We start from the raw sequence: 12119 nt of genomic DNA, 5'->3' as shown, positions 1-12119 counted from the left end.
GCGTCGTCGAGAAGAGGAAAGGAGAGGTCTGGATGACCCATTTTCAAGAAAGGTAGGCAGTACCTGCAAGTTTGTATTCTTTTTTCTTCTCTTTCTTCATGGTTTATTGGAAAGATGATGCAAAATCATAGGTTGAAGCTGGGTTTTCTTCTTGTATCATAAATGGCTAATTCAATAAATAGTTAAGTTATTGTCACTTAGTTACAGCTCACTATCAGGATCTGCAATCTGTAGCTCAGTAATAAAGTAAACTAAAGAAACTACTACGGTTGTGTGATTTTATGAAATCACATATTTCACATGGTTTACCTAATTTGCTTCTTGTAAAATTAAGGAATAAACAAGTATGTTACAAATAGTTTCAGTGGTTTGGCTTTGTCGAGCAGTGGGCTGAGACATTTTACATTTATTTAAAATAAATACAAATTATTATTGCTCTGCCCCTCATCCAAGCAACCTGTGTGAATTACAAATACCTCATCAGTCCTGTGCTGTGAGATACCCAGAACAAAATGGTCTCTGCTACAGAGAGCCTTCGGTTTACTCACTTACCTTTTCTGATCCGATTAGAAAGCACAAAAACAAACAAGCTTTTAATTTATTCCTACAGTCATTCAGCAGTAGAAAGGATGAACTGTTAGAAACTCTTTTTGTGTGAACAGGTGGTAGCTATGACTCACTGTAACTATTGTTTATAAACTTGTCCATAAACCTTTTAGTGTATTTGCATATATTCTACCCTGCTAGTAAAGTATGTGGCCCAAAGGGAAACATATTACTGTTTTTTTTTTTAACTCTGCCAGAAGCAATGAAGTCAAGCAGCTAAGACCATACCTCAGTTACTCTTAACTCCTGATAGTTCAATATTTTCTACAGTCCAATTTTAAAATTACATAGTGTGCTCTGAAAGGAGTAAATTAGATGTTGAAAATTTCCTTTTTAAAGTATCCAGAGAGAATGTTCCTAATTTCTTTTGACATACAGGAATCTCGTTGGGGTGACAGGGAGTCTGAAAGTTCCTGGAGAAGAGGTGGTGAGACAGAATCTGAATGGCGACGAGCACCAGTGGAAAGGTAATCAATGGGTTACTAAGTTCCACTTGGATTGGGCTCAAAATGTGTAGGCTCACTTTTCATTGCTACTGCTAAAGCAGCACTAACTGAGTAATATCTCATGACTTTACATCTCTGAAAGTCATCTTCTATTAAAAAATTGCTTTGTAAGGATCTCGGAATGAAAGAGAGGTTTTATCTTGGAACTGCACTCAGATAACATTCCTGTTCTGTTTAGCTTAGAGATGCAAGCACCTTCACATCTGATAAAAAACTTGCTTACCTGGTTTCTTTTTTAAATTAAAATTTCTGTCCCACTCAAACATTGGTGTTAGTTATGTATGTACAGCATGGGGAAGGATGACAAACGAATGCAGGGTTCTTAGATGATGAAACTGAGATTTTCCATTTAGAAAATTGACAGTAATCGATAAAAACAGTAAAGTCAAAATTCAGTCTTAAAACTATTCCAGTCCAAGAGTGAGCCAGAGAGCAGAAAACATGTGCCATAAACTAAGATCTGAAGGAATTCATTGAACAGAGGAGGAAGGGTTTCTGAAGGAAGAATATTGTGAAGGTACTTTGCACTTTTTAAGAAAAAACAAGAAGAGGCTTCTTGTACACACCTGTAGATTTTAGGGGGTTTGGGTATGCACTAATAATGAAGACTCTTAATACAGTTGTAGAAAATAAGATCTTTAACATATCTCCATCCCTCTGCCCAGCAACACCATGAGCTGTATCTAAAATATTTCTGATGGTGCACATCTAGTTGTTTGTAAATGCCTGTGCTGATGGAGATAGCAGTGCTTGTTCCAACTGGCAGTGTGTTTCGTGCTTAATTAACCTTCCAGGTAGATAGATTTTTATAAATGTCTAACCTTAATTTCCAGTGTGGCAATTTAAATCCATTACAGCTTATTGTGACTGCAGTGGAAGCAAATTAATTTAGTGCTTCCTTCTCTAGTAATTTCTTCTAACATACTTGAAGAGTATGATTTTCTGGTAAGCAAATGAGGTTTTTCAGCCTTTCCTTGAAAGCTGTGTTGCCATTCTTGGTAGTCATTCACCTTCTTGTGAATTGCAAAATCAAAAATTGGATGAAACTCCTAGGTGTTGCAGAATTGGTTAATGCATCTATTTGTATGCTTCAATGTGAAATTTTATTTCCACAACAGAATGATGCAGGTGACCCATAATTCATTTTTGAATCATTATAACATAGAGGTTTTTCTGAATAAATATCTTAGTCATTTCCTATTCAGCTTTTTTAGAAATTGAGGTGAGTGACTGCTGAGGAGTTAAAATTAGGCATGCTTTGGATTATTGTGTAGCATGTTTGGTAAAACTTTGCTTCTGTCTTTTACTAAAAGGAATGTACTGAGGAATACTGAGAGGAAATACTGATAGCAGTCAAAATGCAATTTTTAGTTAAGCAGTGTATCTCAGTTATTTTCATTTTGCTGAACTTAGGAAATAACAAAGTAACAGTCACGATGCTCAGACATAATTGCAGAAGAAAGGTGTAATGCTGCATTCTTCAATAGGCCCTAGTCTACCTTCAGATGGATTTTAACCCTAAAGGGGAGATGTGTTGGATACAAAGACAGCAGTGCAAACCTCGCTGTGAGTGAAGTTATTCCAAATGTATTTCTGAATTGAGTAATTAAACCAGTAACAGAGAGGTGAGCATCAGATTTAGTGTGCAGCTTATATCTAGCTGTGAGTACAGCTGTTGAATAACTGCATTAAAGAGTCCTTAGGGATGCTAGCACAAGGAGAGAAGCTATCAGTTTTGTCTCCCAGACAATTTCTCATGGAAATGGCAGAGTCCTGGCATATAGACCATATTGGTACACAGGTCCTTACAGTTACAGGACAACCAGTTGTACTGTGCAGCAGTCCCCAGAGTGCTGGATTCCCCATGATCAGCCTGTTCCAGTGTTACCAGTCTTTCCCATTCTGTGGTTTCAGTCACAACAGAAAGTCAGAGGGATCCAGCAAGGGCTCTCTGTCTCTTGGACAGCTAGTGGCTTCATTATGAAATACAATTAGATTGTAGGTATTTGCTTTGCTCCTTCAGTGTGCAAGAAAGGTAGTTTTTGTAAGAAACGAAAGAGGCAAATAAAACTAGTGATTTTATGTGGTAAGTTTAATACATTTTTTTATAAGGAAGAGAAGTAAGTAAATCCTGATATAAATACTACAACTACTGCAGTGGCAGGAGAAGGAGGTTAACCTCGAACTGCCAAGTGAAAAGCCAGTTGGTTGAGTAGAAAAAGTCATTTTACAGGGGTACCTTTTGTTCATTCCCTAATTACAGGAAATCCATAACATGGTGTCAGGAACTAGATGCTTGTTGAAACAATAAAGTGACAACTAATACAGACCTGGTAGTCACTAGAAGTGGCAGGGCTGTGCTGCAGGATGTCATACCTAGCACAGCTCACGAGAGTTGCTGCTGCCACAGTTCTGTCCCAGGGGATCAACAAGTGCTTCTGTGCTTATGGCCAAGAAATACTAAAAAGCCAGAATGTGTAGAAAGGGGAGTTGATGTCTATTTTACGTCTCTGCTATTTGTGCCTGAGTTAAAAGGCAAGAGGGGGAAGCTATAAGCCTGTAACAGTGGTAGACACTATCATGTGAACTTTTCAAGCAAATTTCTGCTTTATTTGGTAAAGCTCTCTGCGTGTTTTCTGCTCCTGTAGACCTGTGTGTTGGGTTTTATAGGCCATTGAAGAGCAGGTGAAATAATAGGAACTGGATTGCATTACTACCAGTGACTGCCATTCAGTAATACTCTTGAGTATTCATGCATCCCTCTGTTCTTACTCATTTGTCAGATGCTCTTTGAATCTGAATATGAGTAAACTTTTAAAGTGGGAGTTGGGATTTCTATGAGGGAAAGGACAAAATCTGAGCTATGAATACTGAAATTGTTAAAGGAGAAAAAAACTAAAAAACGAGAGGCATAGTAATAATTGAAATGAATAAGGTTTTTCCAAGGGGAAAATGATCCAGTTTGAGTCTAAATGGAAGTTGACAGTCTCCATGTCTTGTTTTTATCTCACGGCTCAGTAGTTATTGCATTCTCCTGTGTTCTTCCAAAACTAGGAATTACTCCCCTCACAAGTCCTCAAAATTCTTGAGATGCAGAGCTGCCACAAACTGTTGCCTCTTTTTCTCACCTCTTGGGAGTCCTACATCTGTTGTTTTGTAGCAAGTCATTGCTGTTATTTTGTTTACATGTTAGTAGCATAGTGGATTTCTAAACCTGTGGAGTTTGTTTTGCTTTGGTTTGTGGGGGATTATTTTTTTTTATGGTTTGGTTTTGGTTTGTTGTTTTTTTAAGTCATGAGATTCAGCTCCAGTGCAGTTTTTCTTCTTTTGCCAAGAAGCAGGTACCAGTACATCTCTATGATGTACTGTTGCTTATTTTTATTGCTGAGGAGCTAGCTTAGAAAGTTAATTTCCTGAAATTAATTAATTTGGTGGCAAAGCTAAGCAGTAATGACTAAAAATATGTGTGAAGTCCTGTAGACATCGAACTAAACAGAATATCTGGAGAAGTGACAAGAGTGGAAGGCTTTAACCATTGTACAGTAGTGTCTGATGGTTTCAGTGACACAAATCCAAACCTATTTCAAAGATGAACCAATGACTCAATAGACCAAGGAAAATTCCCACCAATTCTTTACTTCCCACGTACATCTTAGCAAGGAGAGTCCATGCAAGCACTGGTAGCCTCCCAGAGCCTGGTGCAGGCTTGCCATCAGGGACTAGCCATGCATGGAGTCCTGAGCTTACTATGCAGGTGCTTGTCAGTGGAAGTGTTGCCAGTCTGGAGGGCTGGAACTGTGCCAAAGCAAAACAGGGATTGGACCATGGGGTTGGCAGACGTGGGAAGAAGGGGGATACTTAGTTGATCATTGTGAGGTTTTTTTTAATGCGGATTCTTTGAGACTAAGCTCGAGTTTGTCAGATAAGGATTGATGTAGAAGCCCAAATTCTTCTGTGTTGTGTTGCAGCTGAGAACCAGCAAGGGACTCTAGTTATCCCCTTCAAAGTGTAGTTTTGAAAGAGACGATAAACTGTTCAGACTTTACTGAAACTGTAGGGGTGGAGACCTACCACTTTCCTCTAGCAATGATGGCGGTTAGAACATGTGTGTTTGAAACCTGCAAGCTCTGTCAGTGTATTTGCAACCACACATTGTGGATGCACTCAGAAACGACCTTGAGGGGTTTGATACTGCCAGTCTTATATGTAGAGCTTTTCTGGGTGGCATCATCTGCTTTTTCCTCATTCCCTACGGTTTTATAGAGATTGGCGTCGAGGAGAACCAAGAGATGATGACAGATCTTTCCGGCGAGGGGATGATCTGCCCCGGCGAGGGGATGATCTGCCCCGGCGTGGTGCCGTGGAAGAAAAGGAACGTCCTTCTGTGGAACCAACGGAGGACAGGCCACCGAGGCGTGAGGGGGATGAGGACAGGCCACCGAGGCGTGAAGGGGATGAGGACAGGCCGCCCCGACGTGGATTGGATGAGGACAGGCCGCCCAGGCGTGGTTTGGATGACGACAACAGAGGCAGCTGGCGGGCTGCAGATGATGACAGGGGTCCCAGGCGTGGAATGGATGATGACAGGCCCCCCAGACGAGCTTTGGATGATGACAGGCCCCCCAGACGTGCTTTGGATGATGACAGGCCCCCCAGACGTGCTCTGGATGACGACAGGCCACCCAGGCGCGGGTTGGACGATGACAGAGGCAGCTGGCGCGCAGCAGATGACGACAGAGGGCCCAGGCGTGGGCTGGACGATGACAGGCCTCCCAGACGGGCTTTGGATGATGACAGGCCACCCAGGCGTGGGCTGGATGATGACCGGGGCAGCTGGCGGGCTGCAGATGATGACAGGGGTCCCAGACGTGGGATGGATGACGACAGAGGTCCCAGGAGGGGGATGGACGACGACAGGATGTCCAGGCGTGATGACGACAGGGGACCGTGGCGCAGCGCAGATGATGACAGGCTCTCCAGGAGAGATGATGACAGGGGTCCGTGGCGTGGAGGTGATGATGCAAGGCCAGGTCCCTGGAGACCATTTGGTAAACCAGGTAAAATACAATAAATAATAATGTAACCTCCAAAGCATGTGCTTGGTGCCAGAGGTGGGAGAATCAATTCTGAAAACACCTGAATTAATTTGGCTAATGTGGACACTCCTTTACTTGGTGCAATGAAACCTTTTGATTTGGCTTGCTTTAAAAAAAAAATAAAAATAAATGTAGCACTGTTCCTTGCCTGGAAGACCACCTAAAGGTCATATAATGTGCTGGTAATTTACCTATTGCAAAACCAAGATACACAAGTTGGAATGCTCTGATGGGAGAGAAACATTCTCACTAGTTCAGCACACCTTGATCTATTTCCTTGCTCCCTCTATATGCCTGAAATTAACCTCCTCCTAAGGAGGATTTCAATACATCGTTTCAGTGGGCCTGGTTTTGATAAGTTTTTGTTACATGTACAAAGATATTCCTGTTTTTATCATTTCTTTTTTGCTTCTGTGTCTGCCTTTTTTTTTAAAGGCTTGTCTTGTTGATGATTGCTGCAATTGTTTCTGATTCCTTTCAGAACTGTTGATGATGTTTAAATGGTAGATATGATTTTGATTTCCTGGTTCCTGTTCAGATTTATGTGCCATGTCAACTTTATAAAGTTGGCACTAGTTCTGTAATCCAAGCCTAAAGCAAATCTAGATACCAGCACTCCAGATAAAGCTTTCACCTTTTTCCTGCTTCAAGAAAAAGCAGGAACTCCCATATCACTGTCTGCAGATTAAGCAGGTTCTACAGTGTTTTGTCTCTGGCTGCCACTCAAGTTGCACATTTGTTACAAGCATCTTGGCTTGGATCCTCAGGGATGGAAACTTGAAGAACCAGTTTCTTTGAGGGTATTAATGGATTCTTTGTCTACAGAGAGATCAGAGGTCAGTCACACATTCCTTTGACTGTGTTTCTTACTTTCAGGGGGATGGAGAGAACGAGAAAAGGCTCGGGAAGACAGCTGGGGGCCTCCTCGAGACTCCAGACCTCCAGGAGACCGTGAATGGGATAGAGACAAAGATCGTGACGAAAATGAGAAAGACCGGGAGTTTGACAGGGAGAGAGATTTTGATAGAGATGATCGCTTCAGGCGTCCCAGGTTTGGCTTCTCTGCTGAAAATACGTCCAGAATGTTGCTGTTTCTTTTTAAAAAGTGCCCTGCTGATAAAGAAATACTGTGTCATTGCCTAGTGAGAGGAGCAGTGGTTTGTTTCGATGAAATGAAGCACTTTAAGGCAGTAAATGGCTAGTGGCATTTTGGGGGCTTTTTGATTCGTTAAACTGTTTACAGAAAGAATCCCAAAATGTTTTACTGCTCTTCTATTACTATTTTTTAACCTGAATCAAGATAATTTCATGTTGGGCTCCAGAAGGACAGAAAAGGTTTTGGAAGTATGTCAGTATGTTAAGAGATCCACTGGGCCTGAAAATACCTGTGATGTGATTTATTGTGTCTTCTTTCTATAGCAGGGGTAAAATCATAACATTTAATCTTATTTATTGTTTTGAATGGCAAAAGGGATGATGCTGGTTGGAGAAGAGGGCCAGCTGAGGAAACCTCTAGCTGGAGAGATTCAAGTCGTCGTGAAGAGTGGGACAGAGGTGGTCGTGACATGAGAGACCGCCGTCCTGATGACAGAGAGCCACCCCTCAGAAGAGGACCACCACTGAGATCTGACCGCGAAGAACGTACGTTTGTTTGTGTGTGCCTGAAGCCCAGATTCCTTGTAGGGCCTCCAGTTACCCTGACAATGCTAGGATGTGGTAAAATGGGAGGAAGTTACATTTTCAGCTATTTAAATTCCTTTTGCGTAAGCAAAGCAATAGAAAGAAGCTATAGTGGGATTGACACATTTTCCTTGAATCTATTTTACTTGTACTCTTCTCTGTCATGGCAGCATCACGTCCACAGTAGAAGGGTAAGATTGTTAAGTGCAGTTTTCACAGTAGGGTTACATTCAGGGTGAATGAAATTCTTGCACTTAAATTTTTATCAAGATAGACATTCCAGAAAGTAATTTTCAAACAAGGTCTTGTGGGTGTCACAATATTAAAAGTATTGATTTTGACAAACACCTGCTGAGCCATCTCATATAAACTAGAGTAGTACCTGGAAAGGTTGGACAGATGATCCTTGAGGTCCCTTCCAACCTGGCATTCTATGATACATACAGGAACCTGGTTTAATTATGTACGTTTATTAATCCTTTGCTGTGCTCTAACAGTACAGTAACAGCAAATACACTGAGCCTGAGGTACCACATCGTCCCGCTCAGAATCCCATGGGGTCCCTGCCCCTAGCGTGGGGGTCCCATGACACAGGAGGCTGGAACCCCACACATCCCATGGGACTTCTGCTGGTACAAAGGCTGAGGGGTCTCAAGGTGGACAATTATTGGTGTTAATGTATCAAAAATTGTTGCTATTTGACTGTTTGGTGTTTGACACAGGTTTGGTCACAAACAGGGGGGGAGAATTCTTAATGTCCTAGTGGAAATGAACAATTTTTGATACAGTAAAGGATGGTGAATGGTGCTACCAGTGGAGCTGTGTAATCCTGTGCTGTTTATACCTCTTGATTCCAGCAGGCTGAAAAGTAATTTACTGTCTTTTGAGAGTGAACACCTAAACACTTTCCACAAGTGTTTTTAAGTTAGGATTTTTCTTTTTTTCAGCATTCAGTCATATCTAAGGAGATGCTTTTGTGCTTTTAATTCCAATAATAATATAAGAATATATTTTTACATCATAAAACCATGTACATCAATAGAACATTCTTATTGCAGTTACTGTGTTTAAAAGGTGGAACTTGGGTTGTTCACAACAATCCTGAATCTGAAAAGAGGCTTGGGTAGTTCCTGTTCATTCCTTCACTATAAAATGAAACTCTGCACTTGACTGTCACCATCATATTCCCTCTTGGCAAGATGGAGGATCAGTAAATCAGACTGTCAGTGCTGGGCACATTTGTTTGAACCCTTGCAGGCTGCTGGTGGAGCATGACAAACAAATGTTGTTTTATTGTCTGTGTGTGTTTGTAGCAAGCTCCTGGCGGCGTGCTGACGACAGGAGAGAAGAACGTGGAGAAGAACGTGAGACGGTTCGGCGATCAGCTCCTGCTCCTGCTGCTCCTCCAGCTTCTGCTCCCTCACCAGCATCCAAAGATCGAGATAGAGATGGGGAGAAGGAGAAAGGTTCCTGGAAAACAGAGAAGGAGCGTGAGCCCGTTCGCCGTACTAAAAATGAGACAGATGAAGAAGGGTGGACCACTGTACGACGCTAAGTGAAAGTCACAGAGGTTAACCAATGTTTTAGCTTTGATTTGATCAAATCCGCGGATTATATTTGTGCTTATAAACATTCTGAATTGGAATTCTTTAACAAATGTTTTGAGGTAACACGAAAGCATGAGCTTGAATTACTTACTCCTATAGATTGATCATGCACAAACTCACAGCAGAAGGTTGGAAATTGAATGCCAGTTTATGAAATTACAAATGATGCTGATTTCATGGGTCATTTGTTGCTAAAATAAAAAAGAAGCAAGCCCAACAGCTGTCTTGAGTAATGCTTCTATCTTGCACCAAAACAGGCTGACCTTTTTATTTTTAGTCTTCCTTAATTTGGAATGGGGTATTATCATCACAGAACATGCATCTGAAAACACCTCTGTTCACACAGTGGAATTATTGAAAAAGCAGAGCTAATTTCCATAATTGGCCAGAAAAAATAAAACCCTCTTTTACATAGGTACATTTGAGGGCAGGTGGTTTCTGAGAGATGTATTCTATCACTATCTAAATTCAGTAAGTTCTTTACATTTGAATGAAATACAATAAACATGATGAGCATTAGCTACACTGGGATATTTTCTGTAGCTTTACTTGAATACGTAATGCCTATGAGGCCATTTTGCAGCCCTTGTTCCAGGAATGTATACTGCTGCAGTGTACAACCACAGAACATCAAGCTTTTACAGTTTCAGTGTTTTGGTAAACATATGGCTATGTATTTTCTGTTGCCAACATCACAACTGCTTTTTCCATCACTGGATAATTCATGCCTTTCAAAGATTTATAAATATTGTCATATTTAAATTGTGTGGTTTTAGAGAAGCTGTTGAGTTTTCCCCCAATTCTTTGTCTTCAGGGTCAATTCTTTCCCTTTCCGAAAAAAGTGATTTGTGGTAATGGCTGTGTTGACTTCAGTTTTGGGGTGTGGTAACAACGATGAACTAGCTGTTCATACTGAAGCCAACACAGAACTTGCTGCTGTGTGTTTCTTCAATGATAAATAAACAACTTAAGGAATTAGCTGCTACAGTGTCTTGACTTTTTAGTAACTTCCTTTAGTGTCTGTTAATGCAGAACAGTTGTTGAACAACTCTGTCCTCTGCATGTTCCTGTTCCTCTACCAGCTGAAGGGGAGTGGGAGAGCACCTTGGATGGTTTCTTCCTGAGAAATCTGGTTTAATTTAAATGAGTGTGAGCAAAAGCTGTAATACATCTCTTGGCCTTTTCCTGTCCTTTCCTTTCCAGGTCCTACTACTCAGTAGAAACTTGCTCTTATAGTCATCTTCTGAGGGCCAGATCTTTGTGCCTTTGGAGCTTGTCACTTCCATTGTTTTTTGAGTCAGAATTCCTGCAGAACAGTAGTGTTTTCTAAACAAACCAACCCCTTTCTTTGTGCCTCATACAGTCCTATAAAGATGGAACTAGAGCGTGGGAGCTTTCCAGTCACAGGGAGCACTTTCTGGATCTGGGGCAGTGGGTGCTGCTGCTGTTCAGTTACCTGTTGCTGTTACCTTACAGTTAACTTTTACCTTACATTCTGTGTCCTAGCATTACAGAATCTTTCCTGTTAAAACAGATGCCTGGAGCTCAACAGTCTGGCTGCTTGCTGTGAAGTCAGACTTTGTACTCAGAACCATGTTTCTCCAATGTTTCATGATGCTGAGCCTGAACATCCAACCACTTTTTCTCCCACCTGGCTGTCCAACTATCTAGGCTGTAACATTCTAACTTGGGCACAAGAATACTGTGTGAGACAATGTTGAAAGCCTTGCAAAAGTCAAAATCAAGAACATCCATCAACAAAGTGATTTTTTTTGTAGAAGGCAGGTGAGTCAGATGTGGTTTACCCTCAGTAAATCCATGCTGACTGTTCCCAGTCACCTTCTCCTGCATATGCCCAAAAACATGCTCTGAGATGTCTTCTTCCATAACTGTCCCAGGGGCTGAAGTGACACCATCTGGCCTGTAGTTTCTCAGGTAGTCCTTTTGACGATTTTTGAAGATAGGTTCAACATTTGCCTTTCTCCAGTCGCTAGGGAGATGCAAAGAGCAATTATACCTCCAGTCACTTATTTTTAATTTTATCCAAATGAAGCTGTTTTTAGTGACCACTGCCCCAGCTAAAGCTGTGATCCCAAACCTGTGCTCTTCAGTTCCATTCTGAGATTATGATAATGCTGCCAACACGTAAAATTGTCAGGACTGGGCAGCTTGAGAAAACATCTGCAAGACCTGAGTTTCACAGACATGCCAGTGTGTTTAATTTACTGCTTGATAATTTTAGACAGAATGCTAACTACAGTCACCAAAACCCACCACTGACCAAAGGCCAACAGCTAAAACCTCCATCTACAGCAATAATTATACTTCAGCAAAGTTTGGTAACCTGGAAACATCGATGAGGTCAAAGGAATTACCTGTCAAGCACTGCTGTGTTTGATTTGATTCATGGTCAGTTAAACACTTCCCTGAACCTTATGCTGTCATGTGCTATAGGCATATAGAGGGCAGAACTTAGGGCTGCTGCTGGTTAAATGGGTGCAAATATTGCTCAATCAAAACAAATGTCCAAGAGCAGAGCAAGATGATCATGAACAGTCCAGTTTTTCTCCTACTCCAGGAGCAGCCCAGAGACTGACTCCCAGCTGACGAGTGTCAAGAGCTCA

General features: G+C 41.5%; 1 protein-coding gene across 1 annotated transcript in view; it reads left to right on the top strand.

Annotated features, from left to right (window-relative positions):
* The window catches only part of EIF3A (eukaryotic translation initiation factor 3, subunit A), a 28357-nt gene extending 18468 nt beyond the window's left edge, over positions 1-9889 (top strand). The window contains 7 exon segments of the mRNA XM_010003967.1: positions 2-52; positions 985-1073; positions 5376-5971; positions 6002-6169; positions 7085-7259; positions 7680-7849; positions 9202-9889. Of these exon segments, the coding sequence (XP_010002269.1) occupies positions 2-52; positions 985-1073; positions 5376-5971; positions 6002-6169; positions 7085-7259; positions 7680-7849; positions 9202-9443 (1491 nt within the window). The 3' untranslated portion in view covers positions 9444-9889.
* The last annotated feature ends 2230 nt before the right edge of the window (positions 9890-12119 follow it).

This window comes from Chaetura pelagica, unplaced genomic scaffold (assembly GCF_000747805.2).
Source record: "Chaetura pelagica isolate M959 unplaced genomic scaffold, ChaPel_1.0 scaffold248, whole genome shotgun sequence".
Taxonomy (NCBI): domain Eukaryota; kingdom Metazoa; phylum Chordata; class Aves; order Apodiformes; family Apodidae; genus Chaetura; species Chaetura pelagica.
This window is presented reverse-complemented; position numbering and strand designations above follow the sequence as displayed.